The sequence below is a fragment of the Magallana gigas genome, chromosome 5 (assembly GCF_963853765.1).
Source record: "Magallana gigas chromosome 5, xbMagGiga1.1, whole genome shotgun sequence".
Taxonomy (NCBI): domain Eukaryota; kingdom Metazoa; phylum Mollusca; class Bivalvia; order Ostreida; family Ostreidae; genus Magallana; species Magallana gigas.
This window is the reverse complement of record NC_088857.1, coordinates 51,438,241-51,465,289: the sequence shown is the minus strand read 5'-3', so window position 1 is coordinate 51,465,289 and position 27,049 is coordinate 51,438,241. Positions and strand designations below refer to the sequence as shown.

The 27,049-nt window shown below is 34.7% G+C and overlaps 1 protein-coding gene across 7 annotated transcripts in view; it reads left to right on the top strand.

Annotated features, from left to right (window-relative positions):
* Positions 1–1,127: 1,127 nt before the first annotated feature.
* The window catches only part of LOC105320588 (nuclear receptor coactivator 3), a 58,563-nt gene continuing 32,641 nt past the window's right edge, over positions 1,128–27,049 (top strand). For 2 of the 7 annotated variants that reach the window (XM_066086277.1, XM_066086276.1), the window contains exons 1-4: positions 1,128–1,248; positions 3,830–3,879; positions 4,293–4,363; positions 6,466–6,570. In XM_066086277.1, the coding sequence (XP_065942349.1) occupies positions 4,299–4,363; positions 6,466–6,570 (170 nt within the window). In that variant the 5' untranslated portion in view covers positions 1,128–1,248; positions 3,830–3,879; positions 4,293–4,298. Of the gene's footprint in view, positions 1,249–3,829; positions 3,880–4,292; positions 4,364–6,465; positions 6,571–16,268; positions 16,750–23,224; positions 23,604–25,993; positions 26,300–27,049 lie in introns of those variants that run through there. The other 5 variants (XM_066086278.1, XM_011418573.3, XM_011418578.4 and 2 more) reach the window with 5 other exon arrangements.

The window sequence follows — 27,049 nt, the reverse complement described above, 5'->3', positions numbered from 1 at the left end:
GACATACGAGATATTAGCTACAATGTATATAACCACACCACACCATAGCGGATGCGGTATATTTCTATCCAAGGGCGGATCCATGAGTATTAAGCGAACCATGGAAGCCCCTGGCTTCTAGAGACTGTGTTCGCCGTATATTTGTTACATTTTTTTGCCATATATAGTTAATCACAAAACTTTAAAATATTATACAAGGTATGTGGAAACAAAAGTTTGAAGTTCATTTTTAACACCCGAAATTAGTACTCTGTTTAATATTAGAAAATCGTTACCTATGTGGTATGGTAACGAAATGTGGACTAAAAGATCATTCACTTTAATTTCTGGGTGTAGATTTAATATTCTCACGACAACGGTAAAGATCAACCGACAAAATCAGTGGTAACACGAAGTAAAATTCACCAAGTGACAACATAAAATCGAACGTTCATGATTTAGATTTGATTTGTTTTGTTCTTAAATTGTTTGTTTGTTCGTTAAATGTTGCTGTTGGTTTTTTCTTTTTTGTTTGTTTGTTGTTGTTGTTGTTTTTTTTTTTTTTTTTGGGGGGGGGGGGGTTTCGGGGGGGGGGGGGCAGTATATATAAATGGAAATATGAAATATCATAAGTGATTTAAAAAGACATATTCGCATGATTCTTCTGTTAGTTTAACTGTTTAACTTTCGTCATTAACAAGATTTGTTTTACATTTCCATGCTGAAGGCCAGTAAGTTTACCACTATGAAACTGATATATATTTTGGGAGTATTTGATAAAATGGAATTAAAATGAGAAAAATTGAAGTTATACATGTAAGTTATAGATATACCCCCCCCCCCCCCCCCCCCCGGGAATAGGAATTTGAAGATCATGGGAAATTGTTTTTTCCCTTTTTTTTTTCTTGTCAAGATTTTTTGGAAGAGTCTGCCCCCTTTCAAAATCGATGCTACATGCCTGTCACTACCCCCCCCCCCCCCCCCAACACCCCCCTGGATCCGCGCATGGAATTTGATTATGCTGAAAACCAAAATGTTTAGAATTGAACCTGGGCCTCATCATTATTTAATCTACATTAAAAAAAAAAAAAAGACAAACGTTACTGAAGATATACCGTCCATATTTTAACTGCACGTGTTTGTTTCATATATTTACATGATCTAGTTCCGGTCAGTTAATGAGATGAGATATGCATAACAGAAAAAATTGATCTTGGACAGTGAAACACCGAACGTTATTTCCAGTGGTCATATATCTACATGGAAACAGTATGTAAAAATATCTGAGGTTCTTTTAAACTTCAATATCGCCCATATATACGGTAAATAATGCTTTTTTAGTTACGAGATATGCAAATGATGTCAATTCCAATATGGCGGCTTGTTTTGTGGTAGGTCAGTGATAGAAATAGAGATTTTTCTACATTTTCACAAGAATACGCTATAGTCATCGCTATAGAGTGCTATAATATGAAAAATTGCATTATCTTACATGAAAAATACACGCTGACAATTAATGGAATCCATCGATTTTCGTTTGAAATGTTAAATGTATCTGTGTACATGGTGTATGGTCTTGGCAAATGGTCAAATTGCTCATTGGGTAGTCAGTGTTTTTTCTGCAGTTCCATTTCTGATTTTCTTAACTATCTGCAGAGATAAATTAAAGTCAAAGCAAGAACATATAATTTTTATGCCGTGTGCATTGTCATCTGTAAAGACATATTGACACACTGCATGGTACACAAATTAGGGCTTGGTCTTAACTCATGTATCAGAAACTGTGTCTTGCCATCTTTTTTTAGTAAGTGAATCTCTCAATGATGCAAGCCAGCTTTGCCTACTTTGAAATGATTAATTATGTGTAAATTGTGCATTCAATTTGCTCATGTTGCACAATTTCAATAAATGCGCAGCCAAAATTTAGATAGATGCATGCTATTGGGTGCATTTTTTGTAGTTATAAATCTAAGCTCAGTTTCAAAACCTGCATGTGGAACTACTGTCCTGAGACAATAGTACAAATTACATGACTATGTAAAGAATTGAATTAATTTATGAAAACATATATTGATATAACTAAATTAAAACTTGTTTTTCTTGTTGGGTATTACCGCTCATGACAGCCCTTAGGTACTAGGCTCTCCCAATTTTAACATAGGTGGACCCTGTCCCCATGCTATTTTATGCTTTTCCAGCTGCCATGGAATCCATCAGTTGTGTTTGTTTCAATACAACCATTGTTTAAATTCATGTCATTGTAAGCAGACTATGTTTACTATCCAATGGCGAATGGCTGTTCATGCTTTTTAGATTTAATGGTTGCTTTTTGTAGCATATATGATAAAGCTGGGATTTGTCATACATAAAGATAAGTGTATATAGGTTAATGCTCTGAAATTTATATCTAGCTACAATGCATAGTGCACATTTTATCTGATTGAGAGGTATATATTAGTAGGTAGTTATTTAAATTTAAATGGAAACAACAACTGATTTTATTTATGGACAAAATATTTTTTCCACATGTACAAAATCTCACAATACCTTATCCATGTACAAGAAATGAAAATGCCTCCATGCATGAACAACTCACTAGCAAACCATATGAGAATTTTTATATTAATATGATTGTAACAAATTTTTCCTCACATTTCATGGTGATTAGTTTATAAATGATTTGAATGCACACAAATTTACAAGATGTGTATGTATGGGATATGTGTACTTTTCGTTTTCATATATAGCTTCTAATATTACTAATGTAAAGATATAAATTTCCTGCAAATATAACAGCAGAGTGAAACATTAAGGACGATTGAATCAGATATGAAATTTCATACTACGTACAGCTGTATCAGTTATGAGAATTTTGATAAAATATAAATTTTTTAAAAGGACTATATTTAGTATGGATACATTTCTGCCCCAAATTTTAAACATTTTTTAAAAAGTGTCATATAAAAATCAAATCTCCATAAATAATTGTACTGAGGATACCTATCACTTTAATCTTGATTTTAGTCATCATTACTCATTCGCTGTTTATCTATGATGTCATCTAAATGACCCTATTTCCGCAATTTTGCAAAGAAATCAAAATATTGTCATTTTTTCTTTATATTTTGCATTAGGAAGTATTGAGCGCAGGTCTGCTCAAGTACGATTTTAACGTATATTTTTCTTCCTATGATTATACACATCATACTAAAAAATGATACTAAAGCAAGCCTGCGCTTGATGTTTCCAAGTCGATAAACTACGGAAAACACCCTTATTTTGCTACAAAAGATCAATTTATCAAAATAATACAATTTTTAAGATGTCATTTCAACCTTATGTCATAACTATGGTGATAACATTTTACACACTTATTTTCAAAATGTTATGTTATCTTATGTTATATGTTATCTTATGTTTCAATATGATTTCAACCGTCTGCCATCTTATTTTCAAAGCTCTTTGAAAAACTTAAATTTTGGGGACGAAAAATGCATAATACAGCATATAGTCCTTTAGACACACACTTTTATTTTGCTGTTTCTGCTTGCACTGCAGAGATGTTGATCAGGTAAAAAAAAAAATTTGAATAAAGTTTACCACAGTAGTTTTTTGGTACTAGTAAACATCAAAGTCATACAGGTATATATATATTGACGGGTATATATGCAACTTGTGTCATTTCTATTCCTTTGCCTAAGCAGGGAAATAAAAAAATCACAACTTGTTGGATAAAAACTATATACCATATAACAATCAGAAGAGATCCTATATGTAATCATATGGAATATTACGCTTTTTTCCCATTCAAAATAAAATTGTACAGATTTTGCCTTTTTTTAATCAATAGTGTCACACTTTTCGGGTCCTTGGCAGTGCCTGACAGGTAGATAAAACTAGGTAAGGTGGTAAGTCCTCTGTCTGTCTGTCTGTCTGTCTCTCTCTCTCTATTTCTCTATTACATCCCTGTGTCTGTCTGTATCTGTCATGTATCTCTCTCTCTCCTTTCTTCTTCTCTTTCTTTTTTTCTTCAGGTCAAAGAGTTAATTACAAATAGCAATATTCTCTGCAAAATCACAAGCTTTCCTTCTTAATTATAAGTTTTTTCATATGTGCTAATGAATTTAACATAACTGTCAAGATTGTGTAAGCATTGTAATGAAGGTGTAGCTATGGTTATCCCTACTAAACAGATTGTTGTCATGTAGATTATAAGTGAATGTTTATTAATCTTAAGAGCCATTTTTCCATGGCAAATCTTTGATAGAAATAGCACCGACAAATTCACTGAATAAAGTTTATAATTTTTAAAGCATAGAATGTCGTCAGAGACAGTGAAGGACTCAGAAAATCCTGGAACAGATGAAAAGAAGCAGGTGTTGAAGTGAGTAGAATGATGTTTGTTCAGTGTAGATTGTGATGCACACCTGTCACATGTGTGCTAAATATAGAGCATGCACACTTTTTTGTTGCCCAATACCTAAGGACAATATGAGCAATCAAATAAAAGCTCCTATTGTTATACCCCCCGCAAACAAAGTTTGGGGGGGGGTGTAGGAATCACCCCGTCCATCTGTCTGTCCGTCCATCTGTCTGTTCGAAATTTGTGTCCGGTCCGTATCTTTCTTATGAAGAAACATTGGAAATTCTTACTTCACACAAAGATTGCTTATGACCTAAGGGCGTGTCATGACCTTGACCCAAGGTAATTCGGGCATGACCAAGGTCACTGGCAGAAAAAGTGCAAAATTTGTGTCCGGTCCATATCTTTCTTATGGAGAAACAGTGGAAGTTCTTACTTAACACAAAGATTGCTTCTGACCTAAAGGTGTGTTATGACTTTGACCCAAGGTCATTCGGACAAGGTCAAGGTCACTGGCAGAAAAAGTGCAAAATTTTTGTCCGGTCCATATCTTTCTTATAGACAAGTATTGGAAGTTTTTAATTCACATTAAGATTGCTTATAATCCGAGGGTGTGTCATGACTTTGACCCAAAGTCAATTGAGAGATTTCAAGGTCATTGTTTAAAAAATGCTTGATTCCTGTCTGTGTCATGTGTTGTATTAATTAGAATAGAATTAAATAATTAGAAGCTAAAATTTGACACAAAGCTTGCTTGTCCCAGGCCGCATAAAATTATTTTTTAGATTCTAATCCCTGTCTTTCTGAAAATGGCCTTCCTCGATTTATGAATTTTTTTGAAAAAAAAATATATGGAAAAAAAATTTCGAAAATAAAATCGGGTTCAGTATACCAATTATTCAAAATGTTTATATAAATGGCTGCTTGACATGGATTTTCATTTTGATTTGAGTCATGTTTATTAACAAAGGTTGCAAATGTCCTCATGCATTAACGGTTAACTTGAAATAAAATGGAATTTAAAGAATTATAGAAATTGGTTTGTGTACTCAAATTAGCATTAACAGTTTTAAAAAATAGAGCAGTTGTTATTTATAGACAATGGATGGTAAAATAGATTCATCCAGTATTTTCTATAATAGAAAAAATACATGAATTATGATTTTTTCTTTGCAGGGGGTATCAATTGTGAGCTTGCTCACAGTACCTCTAGTTTCTAATTGATAGCATGTTATTCCTGGTCATGTATGGATGTTTATCATTACATAATCATGATTTTCAACCCGAGCACCCTTGATTGGTGAATAATATATTATAGATATGTTTATTCACCAATCAAGGGCGCTCGGGGGGCATATGCATTATACCAATAAAACAACCTGATTATAACAAAGAATTGATAAAATACATAGATATTGTACTGTTAAGTAAGCATAGTAATTTACAATGGGAGGTACATCTGATGTAACACATACCAAGTTGTCATACCCATATGCAAGGGTACACATTCATTTGCAGGTACAGAAATAAACAGCTATAAATACACAACCCCTCAAAGCAATACGTTAGTATTGATACAGACACATTATATACAGCCCCCGATATGTATTTGTATTCCATATACAACTGTGTGTAGACATATTATATAATTAAACATTTCTGATATTTTTAACCGGGTTTTCCAACAGAAAAATCCGGTTATTAAAATGGTGAAAATGGCGGGCGGGTGGGCGGCTGTCATAAGCCCCGGCATAAAGGTACCCTTATTGTACGGATAACTCCTCCTACAGTTTTCAAGATAGGAAGTTGTTCTTTTGCAGATCAATTGTACATATATGAGAGGTGTGCATATTGCTAGGATTTTTATTTCCGATAATTTATCGAAAAAATAACAGCTTTTGAACTTAGTCATTTTTTGGCAAAATATTGCATATAGGGTACCCTCATTGTACGGATAACTCCTCCTACAGTTTCCAAGATAGGAAGTTGTTCTTTTGCAGATCAGTTGTACCGGTACTTATATTAGAGGTGTGCATATTGCTAGGATTTTGATTTCCGATAATTTATGAAAAAAAATACCAGCTTTTGAACTTAATCATTTTTTGGCAAAATGTTGCATATAGGGAACTCCATTTCACTGGATACGGGTTGACATGGATTATGGATACAGTTCACATAAGAGAAAACCCGGTTTGCTGTCACATTGACAGCTTTTCACTTGTTTCAAGGTAGGACAGTGAGTGGAAGTATAGAATTTTATATAGAGGGGTGAAAACTGTATTTTGTTGGCCTGACCACATAAGGCACCAAGGGACAATGCCTACTGCAGCATATTGCTATGCATTTTGTCAGAGCCATATCAGTGCGGTCTTGGCCTTGATCCTTATGTTTGAAAAAAATTGATGCTTACATATACTTACTGCACAGCAGCATTTTCTCTATGTTAATATGGTAAATATAAATTTTTGGCAATATGGCTGTCTTTGTCTGACACTTCGCCTTCTCATTTAGGCATTTCATATTATAAATACAGAAACCCAATGCCCTAAGTTCTTAAAATATTTGGAGTAGTTGCTCTTTGAAATTCTTTAAAATTAGAGTAGTTGCCCTTTGAATAGTGATGTCACATTGTTGTGTGTAGAGCAGAACAAAATTAGCGTCGAAATTTGCTCAGATCTCTGCAGAGTAAAAGGGAGAAAATGTTTAGTATTGAATAGCAACAAAACATTGTATGTAAACATGGGTGAATCAAAGACTTTTAAAAAGTATTTGAAAGGTGATATTGGTAATTTTGAAGAGTTTAAATGTGTTAAATTATACGAGATGTAAGGTATCTAGTACATGGCTTTGCATAGATCATTTCGATGTGTGAATAAATTTGTCATTTAAAAAATCCTCCAGAAAACAAAACACTTATTAGGTTTCTTACTGACTGACTACAGAAATATATCGAGTTGATCAATCCCATAGATTGTATCATAGGATAAATATCATATTTTATAGTAGTATATTTATAATTGTTATATACAGTAGTATATTCTCACTATATTACTCTATATAGACAAATTGTCAATAATTGTAATATTAGCAAGTCCGAAAAATATTGACTGGTCAATATTTTTTTTATATTGACCGGCTAGGAATAATATCTAGAGAACATTCCCTCTATTTCAAATAATCACCTCTGATTTGTTGATTTGTAAATGGTGACGTAAATAAATCTCACGACTCCAAAACAGGGTGACGTCATAATAGGCAATCAGTCAGGGCAAGTAAACAACGGACGCACAATGCAATGGTTCGCTATCATAACAGGGATATGGAATTGCACGAATTATTGTGAAGTAAAATCAGGTAAAACATCTTTAGCTTACTTCCTAGTGAAATTTCACCAGTGACCTTTTGATGCCAACGATAATTTGTAAATGAAATTTGCGTAAGTTCAAATATTTGAATTCTATGTTGAGCCGAAAAAATCTGTTTTCAAATCCTTTCTTGAATTTTAGGTTTGTTCCTTTATATAACAAAACAAATGTTGACTGAGTTTTCGGGCAATATTGATTATATAAGCCCCCTTGGGACGAATATATTGCCCTGGAGGTTTCGCGTCAGGCAATATTTTGTCTTTCAGGGGCTCATTAATCAATGTTGCCCTCAACCCCATTCAATATTTGATACAGTATGATATTTACTGTACATATGATATGATAAATATTATCATACAATTTTGTATGTAATATTTTGTCAAACCACAGTACAGTCTCCAATGATTAACTATGATTTTCATATGATATGATAAAGGTGGTCTCATGAAGGTGATGCCTCATTTTGGTGATGCCTCATTTTGGTGAGCTTTGTAATCTGTGAATACCTATGTTTAGTACAAGTCTGAAAATTCAAGAACATATTAGTAAGAATTATGAAGCTACATTTTATGACAAAGCACTACATTAAAGAAAATGGAATTTGTTGGCTAAAAGGCAAAACTTTCAAAATTATGATTCTTTTGATTATCCTTCTTGCTGATGAGGAAAATATATATAATGTTATTGAAACAAACTTATTTAAAATCAAAGCTTATCGAATGAGGGAGACCTTGCTAGTTAATTAAGTTTTTTGAATCTGAATAAGCTGAAAACTGATTAAGTTAGATAGGGATTTGATCAGCCTATGAGAATTATGCTAACAGATTTTAGCAATTAGAAAATTTCAACTGTATTCTTTAATCCACAGTAAATAAGAATAAAATGTGAGTCACCTTCATTTATTTGATTTGAACTTGCATGTATTTTTATTGTACAAAAAAAAAGAGAAAACAACTGGGATTGCATGGGCACACGTTCCATAACTTAGACCACCCTCTCCCAATACAAAGAAATACATTGGATGTGTACAAAACATAAATAAAGGTCAGTGGATAAAATAGCAGTTTACATATATGCAACTGGCATGTATATAATTAGATCAAACAATGGTGCACTAGTAGTTTTAAAATTAGTTAAATCTTTGAGTGTTTTTGATATAATTGTAAACAAATGTAAATAAATGTTTGTTTTCTTGTCACTTATTGCACTGTCAACCCAAAGTAATACATAATTATTGACAATGTTAAAATAGATTTACAATAAGAAAAAATTCACTAAATAGGAGTTATAGGACATTTCTAGCATCTTTATATTTCATTACTTCCTTATTCAAGGATACTATTATGTGGACCGATTCGGATCCAAACTAAAAGCCGAAACCAAACTGTACAACTTGGACTGTGTTTTTTCGGTTATTTTTGAGTACCTGTGATGACCGTAATGAGTTGGTCCAGCGCACAGTCTGTAGGAATATATAACATGGCTATGGTTCAATACCATGTCGTCATGTAGAACTCCATTTCCCTAACTGTGTAGGCCATGTTATATCATTATAATTGATTCACTTTTCATCCTGATATTGAAACGAATTTTTATGAATTTTTATGAATGGACTATGGATCAAAAGTATTAGTGAACTATTCGAATGTCAGATACATTTGACAAATTTTTTTCTAACAATGATACCGATAATACTGACAGAGTACTGATAGTTTTTTTGATAGTATGAGATGAACAATTTTTTAACAGTTAATTAAAAAACTAGCTATGCTAAAACCACAGATTCCATTGATAGAGAGGTATTGTTGACCATTTTCTATTGGCATATGGGAAAGTTTTACAAGGTACGCAAGAATTTTGTTGTGGGCAGCAAACATTTCTTGCTGCAGACCATTCTTCAAATGTTTCTTATATAATTATTATTCTACATCTTTGTTGAGAATATTAGTCACCATAAAGTACTTTACACATTTTTGTTATACTATGAAATAAAGTTGTCACAAATAAAAAATGGTTTACAGTAAGCCATGTGAATAAAATCTATAGGTCTACTAAATTTAGGAGAATGTTTTGTAGGAATAATAATGGAATAAAATGGTATGAAAGTTGTGCATGTGATCCCAGTGGAGACATTACTGCATTCAGTGGTCTGGTCTGTGTGGTAGGATTGTATGTCATTGTCTAAAATGCTTGTTTCATGTATCTTGTTTGCCTTGATCAATAATGATGGTACAAGAAAATCTCCTCTAGAGTAAACAAGTCATTCTGTGCTTCATTACGTTTGTGAAATGTTAGAGAGAGAGAGAGAAAGAGAGAGAGAGAGAGAGAGTGATGACATCCATGAAGAGTCAAAGTTTTGAACATTTCTTCCATTTTTTGTTTTCTTTGCAATAGGTTGGTTTTAATGAATAAGGAAAACAACAGCATTGAATATTTTGCCTGTATAAAGCCTATTGTTTAGCGCTGAACTCTCCCATGGTTTCTTCATTGAAGTGAACTTGGCCATGTTCTATTCACATGGACTAATGAAGACTGTAGTCTTAAGTGTGTACATTTACTATGTTTCAATGGCTTCAAAACTTGAGGCATAAACAACCAAACCCACAGTATATCATGTTTTCTTTTGTTCTATGTGTCCAAAGATGCTGAGAGATCTGGTAGCTAAGACTTCTGTGGTGGTTTCTTTAGCACAGTGGCTAGGATTTAATCAGTGGGCCGGTGTGCAGCTGAGGCTCTGATCGTCTCCAGTTCTCTCCGTTCACACACCACAAGGGTTTGAACTAGAGTAACAGTAGTCATGGTAGTTTTTAGATGCCATTGGGGACACAAGCCTGTGGTTGCTTGGTTACAAAATACAAAGGTTCTTAAGATTTTTAATGATTTCTAGTTTCTTAGCTTGTAAAGTTGTAAAAAGTAATGTACGACCTGTATGAATAAATACTTTTAATTGTAAGATGTGCAGTGTTTTCTGCTTTGATAAGATATATTTTTTTTACATCAAAATTAATAGTCAATCATTGGTTTAATGGGCTCCTCATGTTTTTTGCTGATGTTATTTCAGACATTAATGTTGATTAAAGATCAGTTGCGGAGCTTTTTGTCATTTATATATCCATTGTTGATAGGTAATGTACTTTATCCAACTGTTGTAGACACAGCACTGTGTCTCTCTGTGCTTCCATTGGTTACTTTTCCATGTCCCATGCAGCTGTAACTTGTGCTCAGGGACAATTTATTCCCTTTATCACCACTTCTCTTTTTTTTCCCATCATCTTAGACAAGGCAACCTGACCTGAAGCAAAAAGGTCATGCTTCAATGCAACTGGTCAGTTGTGGCATTCATTATAAGTTTGGGTTTTTTTTTGTCTGCTACCCCCATCTCGTTCAACTGTTTGAAGTTGACCATATAATTGCATGCGCTGATGAATGCTGTAGTATTAATGAAATATCTTTTTCCAGCATACACAGAGACAGTCATTGTCCGATGCCGAGTTTATCATTGTGCACTAGAGTGGCCTTTGTTAAGAAGTCAAACTGAATTATAAGATGGCATCAGGATTTATTTCTTCTACCAGCAACAATCCTGAGTAGAAGCTAATCAAGACCGGGGTTTGGCCAGCTAGTATGCAATCTGTGTTTTAAGATTAGCTTATTCTGTTACCTGAATAAAATTACCAGTAATAGTTTAAAACCAGAATCCATAGTAGTTTTTGTGTTGTCATAGGAGATGGTGTCACATTTTTCAAGACATAAACTGCAGATTTGGTATGAATATCCAACATTTATGTGATAGGGTAATTGCATATTGCTTGACACACATTTTGAGGAGGAGAAATTACATATTGTTTTGACGTGTAGATATATTGCCTCCAATCTCTACGAAACTCGGAATGTCACAAACCCTGCTGCCATCTAAACCTGTCAAATGGCCGTTGATCGGAAATTGGTTCCAGTGTGACAAAAATGGAGAGAAGGCTGAAGGAAGTGGAGTTTGATTTATTGTTAATATGTTTTACTTGGGCATTAGGATTTCTTCAAGGTTATGTTTCTCTGGAACTTGTTGCATATGATACTTGATATGTTTTGAGAAAGAGAAAGAAGATCGAGAGACGTCATGTATTGATCCATAGTCTAGAACAAGCAAGCCGCTTTCTTCTCCTTGTTAGCAACTTGCATCCATGTCAAAGCTTTGCAGTGGGATAATTTTTTTTTTTTTGGGGGGGGGGGGGGGGCTCAAATTTTTTATTTTTGTGGATTTCGTAGTTAAATCCAAACTTGCAAATTATCTTCGTCTACAGATTATGAAACATGATCTTTATTCATTAAACTTTGGGCATAACAATGAAATTTCATCAAAAGGAACATTTTTAATTCAAACCAATAAAAACTCTTACGAAAATTGGCTCACACAAATTTACCTAAATCCACAGTGCCCATTTGACAGCTACTGATGAAAAAGAAGACACATCCTTTAATAGTCCATCAATAAAATCATTGGTCTGTCTTCTGGATTGGAAGGCTGTATTGGAGTTGTTATAATAGTACAGTTAGTCTGTAATAGAAATATGAGTGCAATGACCAAAGGATGACCATGATCTGCCTCTTGTGCAATTGTCAACAACAAACTCCACTTATTATCAAAATTGTACATACATTGAGGTAATGGAACCTAAGGGATGATTTTTTTTTAATGCAGAGCAGACACTCATCTCAAAGGTAGAATAGAAACTGGTTCATTCATGTTGTAGCTGCCATGTTGGCACATATTTATGTGACCTTTAGTCTTGGTGGAAGTGTTCATTAGAAATCACACACTGTCGTTTAAAACAACTTTTATCGGGACTGGCCTTGGATTCCAGAAAAATATGGAGCTCTATAACTGTGGAAAATAATTGAATTAATTAAAGTATTAAAATTTCCCCAATCAAAACTTGATATTAATGTAATGTAAATGAGATCTGTAGAGAAAGTTGCGTTTTACTAATGATTTCGTAGGTAGTTGAGACACCTCATTAATAATCGCAAGTCTTGTCATGGGAAACAGTTGAAACGGTAGTTGTCTGTATGAAGCAGCAGCAAGGGTTTTTTCCACTGAAATTCTGGAAATGTTGAGGACTTAAGGTAGTACATGTATTTCTCTTTCGCTTTGGGAGTATAATGAAGCTGGTTTAGATAATTAAGATAAAAGTCAGCTGCATGCTGTTCAGTAAAACCTGCCTATTGTCTGAGTAAGCATTAAGATAAAGTAGAAACAGGATTTCAAAATCATAAGAAGTACACATTCTGTGCTAATAGTGCAGCAGATATATTTGGAGGTGTAGCAGAGACATAAGTGTTTTATAACAGCAAACAATTTGATATTTTAAGCAATAAATGCTATTCATTAAATGGAATAAATTCAAAGATAATGTCATCCTTGTTCAAGGGCAAGGATCCACCTCAAAGATGTAATTAATGCAAGCAATATTTGCATTACAGGGAGAAGTTGTTAGACACTGAAACAGGTGTCTGAATGCATTCGTCCCTGGGTTTTGCCTAGGAGCTAAGAAATGTATACAACTATAAACTAACTTGTTACTCTTCAGGACAGAATGGGGCTTGTAATTTTGAATGGAGGATGAAGAAACAAGTTGATGCTGAATAAACCAACATTGAAAAGGATCAATCAAGAATACTAAATCCTTCTTTTCTCTACTCACTCGAGCCTTCCTTTGAGGCCATTTTGTATGTAAACGGTACAATTTATTCATCTCTTGAACTTGTTTTAAGTGCTAAATGCATGTTACAGCACCGTCTTATCAAGCTCTCTCACCAGAATTTCTGGGGCCATCTGAAATTGGAAAAATGACTCAGAACTTAAAGCAGTGTGAAATTATCCAAGGGCAAAACATCAAATATTTCTACTGGAATCACACATTTTTCCAGTATGTAAATTCATGAGAATATGATCTATGTCAAGATTTTTAAGATAGGCTTATTAAATACCTTGAGAGAGGGAGAAAACTAGGCAAGCCTAACTAGTCGTTGCTGATGGCTGATGGTAGAGTTTCTTGTCGTTGCTGATTGAGAAGAAAGAAAGAAGATGGGAGATTATGGAAAAAAGGGTCTGCAATAAAGATTGATTGAATCATTGACTGGTTTTTCAGGAGATGTACCTGACACACATATATAATCTTTACATGGGGTCGATCACCTAAAGGGTGAAAGGGGACTATTACCTTTATCTGCACGAGATTGTATTTAGAGCTTATGTCACCAAAGGTCATGTGACCTCGGCCGGTGGAAGAGAACCAATAGTCATCCTGATCAAAAGGAATCGTGAGTTTTTCCTATTCCTAGTAATGGAGAATAGAAGTGATCATCCCCCTGAAGATGATATACATATGTACTCCACGGCATCTGAGAAAGGAAAAAGATGGCAATGCTCCAAGAAGGAATAAAAAGATACATTTTGAATAATTACAGCAGCCGTGGTAAAGCTTTCTCTCGGTTGGCATAGTACCTGTGAAGAGGGGGCCTGTTTGTGTAAGATATGGTGGTTTTTTGCATATTCAGTGAATAAAGTGTTCATTGTATCAGGGACATATAGAACCAAAGTCTATCCAGCTTCTAATCAGAGGAAATATGCATAGTGCCTCACTCACAGACCCCAATGTGTGGACTTTCTCACAACTATGCCTTTAGGCTAATTTCGTAATGGATAAATAATAGAAAAAAAACCCATTGGCAAACAATACAACAAAAGTAGAAGCTGATTTTACTGTCACTACCCAAAAGCGCCTATTCTATTTTCAGAAGACTTTGTTTCTATGATAACATATACCCGGTAAACCCTGTATGTAAATTTGTGAAAGTTTTTTTAACAGAGGGGCATATTCTTTTAATTATGGCAAATAATTTGCAAACTGAATATTGCTGATGTCAGATTAAATCTAATCTAAACCGGTAAACAGATGTCTACAAATTTTTACTTCTAAAACATATCTTGAAATTATGCTCAAATTTTGCAAAGAAGAAGCATTATTCACACCCATCACTGCTTGGACTTTCATGATACATTGTATCTGCCTTCAGTACACTGCATTTAACAAGTCTTCTCAAGGTTAAAAGTCAGGTCTTACATAAGTATTGTTTTTGTCTTGAGAGACTGTCTGTCGTTGACTATACTGTGTAATTACAGTGACGATACCATGTAATTATACGGAGTTTATAGGGACCACTCATAAAATACTTGGATGTCGTCGCTGATTAGTGAATAGTCTTGTGATTTACAGAGCGAGTCGCAATATGTCAGACTTAAGTTAACTTACTCCTACAGTTTCAATAATTGAACTGTTCAAAAGATTTGGAATGATGATTGAACTTAAAGATTTGTAACAAAGGGCGAATTTACAGAAAGTTGTTCTGTTGAAAAAAGGTTGATTGTCTGTTACTACCTCATTTGTACTCATTAAAACATGGAAACTAGTATTTTGTAATTGTATAACCATTGTTTGTCTCTGAGCATTCATAAAATGCTTTTATGTATTAAGGTTTCATGTTGCATGATGAAACTTTTTTTTTTACATTAAAAAGAGGAAAAAAGAATTTAATAATGAATGAAATGAAAACTTATATTAATGTCAGTGGTTAAAAGCCAGCACTCCAGTCTTACAGATGGAGAGAGAGAGAGAGAGAGAGAGAGAGAGAGAGGAGAGAGAGAGAGAGAGAGAGAGAGGAGGTGCAGGTAATGTCAATGATGAATGCACATGGACTCACAATTCGTCATATATAACAACTGACAGCCTGACAAAAGAGAATTGATGACTTCAGCTTCTGTCTTATAGAACTTATGTCATATGGTGAATAAATATTAATATATAATTATAAGGTATTCAGACAATCACCCACTGTAATTCAACCAACACTTGATGTTTACTGAAAACTTCACAGCTTTTTATGGCCCATGTCTTTAATATTTGTATAATTAACGCGAGTCTCGGTAGTTCTTCAATCACCAGCCCAGCCTAGCTATAAATGAATAATTTATTTTATAAATGTATACAGACATTCAACATAATGGATGTATTTTTACTGAAAACACTTTTCTGTTCTATCTGCATGGAAGGTTGTGGAGGGAGTATTAAAGAACTCTTTCAGCCTGTTGAGTTTTAAATGCTCCCGTCTACAACACTGACTCGAAATAATGGCTATTACATTTCAAGTAAATGGTTCAATTTACCAGTAATTCACATGTACTTATAATCAGATGGCAAGTCCCTTGTAAATGGCTCATTGCATGTTTTATCAAGCAGGCAAAAAAACTCGGGCAGTTTTATTTATTTGATTTTCTACTATGCAGATTTTGGATCTTTTTTCTTTCTTAAATTCTGTTTAAAAACAGCTAGCTTTATTTTTTTTTACCATGCTGTGGTAATTTTATGCACATTGTCAAGGCAGAAGTATTTTAACAACTGCTAATCCTCTTATAAATAATGGACAGAGTTAAGTCTGGCTATGTGGCGAGCCATTCTACACACAAAACTTGTAGTCTTTAAAAAGCCTTGAATAGTTGTCTTCATTCCAGTAATCAGTCAGCCATACGGTAACTTATTATGCAGGGGAGAGATAGGTTTTACACAAGCCTGTGTTGGTGTGTATACTGTGACGTAGCGGAGACCTTGAAAATGTGTATCTCTCTAGCGGTGTGCTGTGCGCACTGACATAAACAAGAAGACACTGAAGTATGGCTCAGCTGTTTTAAGTTTTAGCAGACTGATTTCCAGGGAGGGATTGGATCTCAGTTCTGTTTGCTGTACTGGCACGGTGGAATTAATTGGAACAGTAATCAATACTTATTTCTCTGTATAACTGTTCCCCTAATTTTGTGAGGACTTTACTAGTGGCAGGAATTTTCTGGTTTCTCAACCTCTGGGAAACTAAGCATGGTAATCTAGGCTGTATAACACACACCGAGACTGATAAAACTGTGTGTGTGTGTGTGTGGTGTGTGCTCTGACTAATTTTTGGAATTTTACAAACATATCCATAGTCATGTAACAAGTAAGTATGTTTGTAGTTTTTATTTGAACTTAATTTTATATGACAATGCAATGAGGCCTGCCAACACTTTGGGGGAGAGTGCTGTCACAGTTTTCAGTGTCGCATTACTATAAGTATGTCTAAGGGCTGTGACCTCTCTTCTCCTGTACTGGTGAAATATTAAGGAAAAAATGGTAGATTTTCTTGAACAAATCAAACTAATTTTGACAATATTCAGGGAAGTTATTGTGACGGATGCTTTACTTAAGGTGTTTGTTATAGTAGATTTGAATTCTGTGAGCATGCAAAGTGACTTCACATTCTGCTAATATGGTAGGAAATGTGGTATGAATATTTCACCACAATATTTCCTTTTCGTGTGCATGCTCTATTCAAATTTAGAAGCGTTCTAACACAAGAGTACTTCATGCGATTGTCTGTTTATTCAAGTTGTATTTTGAAAACATTTCAACCGTATATGAAGCATTTAAACATTTTGACATGTGAAAAGCCCATGCCATAGAAGGCTTTCTGTTTACATGGGGCAATTTTCATAAACCCAGCAACATACACGTGTTTAGGCATTTTGATCTGTCTTGTTTTTGCTGTCAGTATAGTCCTATTCAAATAAATGTGAGCTCTTCAATAAAAAGAAAAGACGCGGCATATCTAGGCTGAGAGGGAAGATGAGTCTCTAGTTACAGGTGTTTTTTATGTCAATCAAACTTGTCTAAGTTGTAAGTGCAAGTCGCATTATGAATCACAGGCAAATTTAAAAGCCATGGTCATGCAATTGTAGAAAAAGCCCTCGTACACTAAGATTTTGTTTTTCCTCATGAATTATATATTACCGCCTGCACACCTCATATTCTAGCCACCTTTGAAAAGCACAAGTATTAAAACTGAATGGGTCGTGTATGACAATGGCTGTGCAAAATTTGTTCAGTGACAAGATCCCAATGCAATTTGGCTTCATTCATTTGCTCAACCATTTAATGGCTCCTCTCTGACTTAATTGTAGCAGGTAGTATTGATTTTTATCAATATTTACATGATAAAGATTCATGTTCTGCTTTTTTATGTACATTATTTAACCAGAAAAGCTCTCCATTACAATAGCTAGAACGCTGAATTTGGTAACAGGTGGGGTCTGGTCAATTGATGCAACAGCAGGGATGCTTCAGGAATATGTTGTATTGTGTATGAATCGGGACTTGGGTTGTGTTCCACACATAAACTATTGTTACCTTTGATTCACTGTGGGCTTTACTTTACAGTCAGTTTTAAGATAACGATAGATAACATTAAACATTATGTGCTTACAAAGTGCAGTTTTCGATATCTTTTCATTGGAGATATCCTATTTCTGGCAGAGTAGTTCTTTGCATACAATTTCTGGCAAAATAAATCTTTGTATATTTTCATTCCTCACAGAGTTAATCTTGCTATAACTTATTCCTGAACGAGTACAAGCAAAGTAATTCTTGGTACCCATCTCTGGCAGAGTATATATATTCTTAGCTGGCATAGTAAATATTGGTGTAATAAATTTCTGAGAGAGTACCTATTAAAATATTGTAAACCATCTTTTATTCGAATGCAAGAAAATAAGGCAAGGTTCACAAAAGTATTGCTGTCACAAATAGTTCACACCTGACACCCTTGTGAGGTTGTCCTTTTTTTAGTTTATAAACATAGGCTTAGCCCACAAAATAATGTATCCTATGAAAAATGTCATTGTGAATAAAAGTTAATTTACAGTATGTCGTCATGGATATTGTTTTGATAGCCGGTCTTACAGTTTTTACCAGGTTCTGTCATGCCATGGATTCTGTAATTTTTTCTCTGTAATGTAATAACTACATGTGTAATTACAGTTCTTGTTTTGTTGTTTATCAGTCAAAGTCTGTTCTCCTCTAAGTATAAGGTGTCCATAAACAAGAACGTGCAATGATCCAGGCGCTGGTTTCATAGCAAGGGATTCATTTATTCATTACAGTGATTGTACTGAATCTTGGGATGAATGATATAAATAAACACTTCAAACTTCTTTAAACTGGCAAATATGTATTTATTGATTGATAACCGCATAAGTAACTGCAAAAGTAATGTATATTGAAAATGGTTGGCTGAAGTGGCAAGTTCCTTTGTTTTGTTATAGGGTAAAGAATTTAAGCTTTACAGGACTCTCTTTGACCAGTTCTTTAAATTAAGACTTGCAGATTCACAGATTTAAGGACCTTGGAAAAACAACTGTGATATATCCACAGTTTTATATTTGTTCTTCCTATAAATTGCCAAATTTTCTCTCGTTTTTCTACTTTTGAGGCCCCGAAAACATCCTTCCTTGATTTAGAGACAAGGTTGCTCTAAACAGTACCATTACTTGTATATCTTTGAAAGGGAAGTAGTTCATTAACATATTTCTCTGTTAGGAGTGAATTGTATCTAGAGTACAGAGACTCTGTACCGTGACACTGCTAGGACTTCTGTAACTATCAGATGGGGGATTACATTATAAAACATAATTACGCAGACCGGAAATCAGAACTATTTTACATACATGTGTTTTGCATGCACTAGGAGACTGCTCTTGGAGTGATTATGTAGTTAGGTCTGTTCATATCCTCCAGCCTCTGTAATTCTGTAAGTGGTTGACAATTTCAGTTGCTGAGACGTAGTTTGCTTTCATTGTCAAACTCGGTCAAACTCAATCACTGCCTTAGGACTGGACTAAGCTAGAAACTTGAAGTTCAGAGGAAGTTTCACTATGTAAAATATACAGTTCTCAAACCAATCAACACCACATAATGCACTAAAACCACTGAACTATAATCTTTTCTTCATGTTTTTTGTGATGAACCTATAGATTTATATATTATAGCATTGAATCATGATTTTTAAGTATACAGTCTCATAACTGCAGTGGTGTGTGCATACAAATTGAGTAATGCGCGTTAGCGCGTTATGAAAATTTGTATGTAAGCATCGCTGCAGTTATGAGACTGTATGCTTCAAAAAATCATGATTTAATGCTTATATTTACATTATTTTAACTTCATGCCTTGTCTGAAAATGTGATTTATACCTTAAAATTCCTATCTTATCCTAAGGGTAAGTTCATATTAATGGAATAGCCACAGTAACAGCTGCAAGCGTGAAATTTGATTTTCGCTTGTGACGTTGCAGTTAACAACGTTCAATGTTTGTGACGTCATAATAAAACTCGTCATTTTAACCTTTGAGTACCCTGTGTGCATTACAGAGTTTTAACTGCCGTAGCTTTCAACACACTTTACAAGCAAAAAATATGTGGAATGTAAATATAAGGTTATATATATATAAGATATTATGTATTTTCAATGTGAGAAAATCAATAAGGGATATTTCTCAATTTCATTACTGGCTGATGACTAACTGAATGTCGGCAGGTCATTCACTTGGTGAGCAGGACGACACAAAATCCAATTTCTTTACATTTTTTCCGAGTGACCTACTTGTATTTTCATCGCTTGCTGAGCACAGCAGCTCAAAGAAAAATGTAATGAAAATTTGGACGGAAAATAAAGAAAATGAGATTACCACACCATTGCCGATGGATTGTGATGATGAGGGCTGTCATTGACAGAATTACGCTCCGCAGACTCGTAATTTCTGTATTCTTGCACTCTTAGTTTCTAATTATTCAGGATGGAAATGAAAATATTTGAAATAAACTTCATGTCAACTAGGGATTGATGAAGCTATAGATGATGTGATCTCATCTCAATTGATTTCATTTTGGGTACTAGCAAGTCAGCATCCCCAAGAAATGAGAATTCAAATGACAAAAATATCAAATTCCAATCAGTTAGAAATTGCGAAAAAAGAATTAAAGTCCAACTTATTAATGCATGTATATGTGATCCAGTATCAAAGATTTTTTGACTTTGGTCTAATCCATGTTCTTTTAAGGGTTTCTCGTGGTAAAAATGAATCCTGAATTAATGTTTACATATATTGTATACTATGAAGTGAGGGAGCCTTTGTTGGGGTGACAATGGTCTTTTTCAATAACATTTCCAGTAGAATATACTGACAAAAAGTGGACAGGAAATGATCAGGATGAAATCTCAGTATGAATGAATACCGATTGTTAACTCAAATTCACAATGACTCTCAATGGAGATTGTTTAGAAAACTTCAGAAGACTATAATAACATGCTCTCAGACGTTGACTTTTCGGGAAAACGGTCTTTTAATGAAATGTAGGGCTGTTGAATACATTATCAATAGAATCATTGAATAAATTAACAAATTGATCAGAATTCTGATTATAATTAGCTGGAACTAGAAATTAATATTTCAGCACGTAACTAAAATTAGATGCACTGTCATCATTATGTATGCATATCATATCAGTCTTTGAGGATCTCGATTTGTCATTAGTATATAATTAATACAGTAGCACCTCTTTTGATGCCTATTTCCTGTATATAATCAATGTAAATTTGGTTTGAATGCTGTTCTGCTTTTTATTAGTGTTTGTGAAAGTCATGATTGGCTTTGACACTGGCGTTTTTCTTCTAATCAAGAGTCATCAAATGATAACGATATATAGACATCACAGTATAATGACAGTAAATTGAGTAAATTGGAGAGTTGCAAAAAGCAGACTAATGCAGTCCTCACTGTCTCATACATGCAAAGGCAGGTTGCAATTGTGCTACATTAATGATTTATTATAATGTCCCTAGTTTTCCTTGTCTAAAGAGAATTTTTCAGTGGCTTGAGAGGCCTTTGACTTTTATGCAATATAAGATGTGTGCATGTCAAAGTATTGCAATTTTGAAAGTTCAAATAATGTATATGATTTGTCTGTTTTATTTACGCATGCAGTGAGCAGAACATTATGTAAGAGGACTTCAGTGTTGCTACATCAGTCAGCGGACAGGGTCTTTTATGATAAGGAGGAAGATATGTCCAAAATGTATCTAATTCCGACCATAGGATCATGAAACATTTTTAGACACAATTCCAAATTTCAATCATCATTCATAGAATTATAAAATATCATAAAACTAAGCTGATGATTTTTTACTATTGGTGTAATATACAGAGACTTAATAATTGTTTTAATAGCATGTCATTTTTTTATGCATTCAATCATGCTGAGGATTTTGGGTTATGTGTTGAATGATTGTGACTGTATGTAATGTAAGCTGGTGTATTTAATATAGAGAATAATACATACCTTTTTATATATTACACCCTGTATCAGCCCTAGACTCCAATATCGGCTAGAGGACTGAGGCACCGAGGGCTGATATTGGTCGAGGGCTGATACAGGGTGTTATATGGAAAATGGTATGTATTATTCTCTATATTAAATACATACTTAGTAATAACATATCCAAGACATGTTCTATGCCTAAATTCAATGAAGACGTAAAAACATGTGAATTATGTCAGATGTTGTTTTGTTGCGTATGGATCATTGCCTTAAATTTCTACCTAATTCTGAATTGGAAAAAATCATAGGAGTTCCGAGAGGGGTGTGATGTACGGATATGTATCAGCCCCGTAGATCGACATCAGCCCTGCATAATCCATATCAACCTCAAGGGCTGATATGGATTACTATAAAGTTTGCTGTATCGCATATGCAAAAACCCTGTATTTATTACTAAGTATGTAATAAATGTGTGTACATGTAAATGTTTGTGGTTGTGTGTACTATAGGTGACACTTTTAATATCGTGTGTGTGTGAAACATTGTCCTGAATGACATGTTTAAACATCAAATTCCTTTTTCAATACTTTCTAATTTGTTGTTAGATTTTGGCGGAATCAGATAGCACTCAAGATTTGTCAGTAGTAACAGTGTCTATTGAATTTGTCCCCAGTAATTGATAGGTTAGATTGGAGTCTGCGGTTACAAGTTCTTTTTCTATGGAGGGTAATGCTTTTTCCTTGATAATGCAGTTTGCATGAAAATGTCTCTCCATCGTAGAATTTTCCCAGGAGACTGATGGGAATGCTGGTGTCTTATGAAATAGCAAGGGCTCCCTCCATTGTAATGGTAATAGAGATTGACTTGATCTGCTCTTGGTATTCCGAAACCATTCACACATCTCCTACTACAACAACCCACAGAGCACCTCACAATGTAGGTACCATGAGACTCAGAATTGTCCATTATCGCTGGTCTAGAGGTGGCCTTTGTGAAAGATAACATTAGATATTAGGACCTCATAGAGCTGGCTGTACTACTGAAAAAATATAGATGGTATCGCATTGTCTTTGTTATTTTTTTAAGTCAAACCTATATATAAACAGATTGAAATTTCTGTGTTGTGGAGCGTGACACTATGTATGAAGACTTGCCGTGCAGGGACAGGCTGAATGGACAGTAACTCAATTGTTGATTTTTACCTGAGAGATTCTGTCCCCAGGACATGATAACAGACAGGTGATTACATAACCCCCAGGGTCATGTGACTGGTCTTCACACCTGGATGGCTGGACGAGACCAGAAAATTGCTAACACCTTATAGAGAGTCTGTTGATAATATTCCGTAATCTGTGCAGTTTGTGAGATAGTGTATTGATGGTCTGTGGGTTAGAGGGAGAGAGTTCACTGTGTGTTTGTGTGTGTGTGATTCTACAATACAGGTGTATCGATGATCTCTAGCCAGGTAGAGGTCAGTCAACTCTGGTGTTTGCATTCAATGGTTTATGGCCAGTGACTTCAAGTCTGTCCGGGCAGCTAGTTACGTGTCCACATATTTGTATGTGTAATAGCCAACATTCCGCTCGCTGGTGTGGATTATGGACACTGTGTGTGTATTACCTCTAATTAACACTGGATTTAATCATGCTCAAGAGTAATTGGGGTGAGTTTGATCGTAACTTCTGATCTTTTTTTATCATTCACCCATAAGGTCAATTGCATGTAAGCTGACGACAGCTGACTGTGTCATTTTGGTTTAATCCAATATGGCAGAGTTTTTGATTATGAATATGTGGTCTTATTTAGGATTGTGAATGGACTGGAATAAATTTTATTAAGATTTTGATAAAAGATAGTACTTATTTTGTAAATATAAGAGCAGGTGCTTGTGATATTTTCATTGTGACCAAAAAACAACCTTCTGAGTGTATATACTATGTGCCTCAGTCAGTGAATAAACTGAGCCATATCCTCTGTTTGTTTTCTAAGATCCATTTAAATGTTACTTTGTCATCAATATGTCTCAATGTATTAAGGTGTTAAGGTTTTACAAGATTTTTCAGTGTGAACACTCAACCATTGAATCAATGCGAGAGTTGGTCATTCTAGAGGAGATTATGGATTAGAACCGGATCAGTCTGCTTTATCAAGCTACAGAAGTCTGATTTCTCAAATTATAACAGCCTCATGATAATATTCAACTCAATTCTGTTTACATTTTGACCAAAAACATATTATAGTGTGTCAGGGTGAATTCCTTGCTTTGCCTGAAGCCTTTGTAATTTACATAAAAATGTACACTGTAAACATTTTGTAAACAAACATAATTGCCAAATGTATGGTACTTTTTGGTATAAACATATTTCATAGTTATATAAACAAGGTTGATGGGTACAAAGTCATTTTCATCAAATGCTGAGACATATTTTTTTCTTTTTACTGCTGTTCATATCAGCTGTGAAACTGAGAAGATTTTAAATGTTCTTTTAGTCAATTAGTGTGGAGTATTAGACAGCAGTAACTAAAGCTGCTTTAAATTGATCCAAGCCACTTTGATGGGAAGTATTTTCATCATTATTGCACGAATTAATGGAATAACATTTAAGCAGACCCTGTCATGTAGAAAAGAAGTTCTGTATAGATTGTTTAAAAAGGAGGTGTAGGTAAGATTTAATCATGGCACATGATCAATCAAAGATACAAAAAAAATAGTCAGAAATATCATGGAAATATCTGCATTCAATTTACAATTTTATGAGGTTTTAAAATGTTTGATTAGAACTTGATAAATGAGATAATTACATTTTTGGGGGAAAGAAGTTTATGTAGACTAAATGAACTACTGTGAATAATATTACTGTTCTCAGTCCTAATGAACATAGAGGGAAGATGCATACAAACATATACTGGTTACTACTGGGTATTGGTCTCAAGAGGCGGTTGACAAAATTTTTCATGGTGGTATTCAGGATCTGGATTAAAATGAAAAGCAATTGTTGAAAGATTTTATGATGAATAGATTAACTGGATGTTGAAATTGCTGGGTCACCTGCAATTCTGGGTCTGCATGGACAATGGTCAGAAAAGCTCCCCCCTCCCAAGATATGCAGTCTCATTCAGGGACCTTTTGTCATTCAGATTCAATGACAATTTAATTCATCTTTGTTGAGGAAGCAAGGTGCGCTGTTCTTGTGAGCAGGTGGTGTGGTAAGCTCGGAAAGGAAACCTTTGGGACAAGATCTCTACCATCAGTGCCGCCGTTTCCTGTTCCAGAGATATCAAAGGAACAGAATAAAAACCTTCAGGATCTTCTCTACAAAGAAAATTATACCAACGTAATTGGATTATCTCAGTTTTTATGCAATTGTGTGGATGTTATTTAATATTGCAAAGAGAGTCAGAAATAGAGAAATGTTGTTAAGGAGATGAAGACCCGAGAAGAGACTAATGGCTGAGTGTGGAACAGACTGTCTGTCTGGATCTATGGGGTTTATAGGAAATTCGTTTCAGAGACTGAGAAATACATGAGAGTATTGATCTGTTTTTCCTGCAAGCTTTATAGAACCAAAGCCAGGAGGGTTGATACAGTTGTAAACTTGCAGACCAAAACATAGCAACAGAATGTCGTCTGTCCTTGTGTGCATGTCACCACTGACAGAATATCATATAAAACTGAAGTGAGCAGATAAACACACAGCCCTAGTTGTCATTACGTGTCCAGTTTTTAGATGCCTGCCATCAGTCGCAATGCACGTAATGCTAAGTTGTTAGGCTGCCGTGTTTTGTTTCACAAGCCTATGTATTGAAGAAACACAGAACTATTGATTTTAAAACCCTTGAAAAAAGCCTACAATCTTGTGATTGACTTTTTTTTCGCACAAGATATACTGAAAGGTCTTCTGAATAGTAATTATTGAACAGGAGAATAGTGTATTGCTGGCTGCAATTTGATCAGCCATTTCACACCTCGTGGGTGAATCTCTTCCCAACGATCTGGCCATTTTGTTTATAGCCCAGATCAGCTGACTTGTGTTTGTACATGCTAATACACATGCCATGTTGCTCAAGTGCAGCAGGATTTACAGGTGAAAGCGTCAACTGACATTCACTGCATCATGACGGTCAACATAAATGGATCACCCGTGTAGGAGTATTCCCAGCCCTATGTGACAGTTTCTGTTGTTGGTTCCAGGGAATTTTAGCTCTCTCTCTCCTGCCAGAAACATTGATAATCCTCCAGATCTGATGGCTCCACTGCGTTAGTGAGATTTGGGATTTTTTTTTCTTTTTGCCAGCATCAAGAGGGAATGTAGTGGAGCTTAGAATGCTGAAACATCTCCTGACTTCTGAGAAATCTGGGTGAGGCTTTCTATAATGTCACATCTAGCCAGTGCTGCTAGTAAAGCTGGGCTTGGTAAACTAAGGTGTCAGAAGATCAAGCTAGGGGATTTGAAATATATGTGAAAAAAAAGGATTTTTATTGATGTAGAAAAAGCACCAATGTACAATAGTTACAAATACCAATATAATATGCTTGCTATATTTTCTTTTATTAAGGCTATTGTAAGTACCACGTTTGATTGTTATTTGATCTGGTAGGTTCTTATCAAATCAATAGTGATGTCATCATAAAGTTGAAGGAATGTCTTATAGGTTTATGGCATTTGTTAATATGGGATTTATTCATGGTGTTAATCGTAGGTTAAATGAAAGAACACTAAATATATAGTGGTGGGGTAAATACTGATGTGGTCTAATTCTCAGTTTCTAAACTCAATTTAACCTGACATATTTTTCTTGTATTCTTTTTAGAGTACAACTAGCACATGTATTACTGTAATGTTTTCACTGGTAATGGCTGACATGGAATACTCCTAAAGAAGCCGTCCATGAGACATTGCCTGAAGTGGTCCCAATGGTTCAAGTACTTCAGTTACTGATGTTCTAGTTACATGCATTTCCAGCTAATTAAGGTCTGAAGTATGATTCTGTGTCTTGATAGGAATGTTTAACCAGCAGACAGGTGTGTTTTTTTACAGGTTGACTGAAAATTAAGCCAAAGACAATATCCGATCTTCTTTGTCATGTCAGACTGCTAAGTTTTCACAT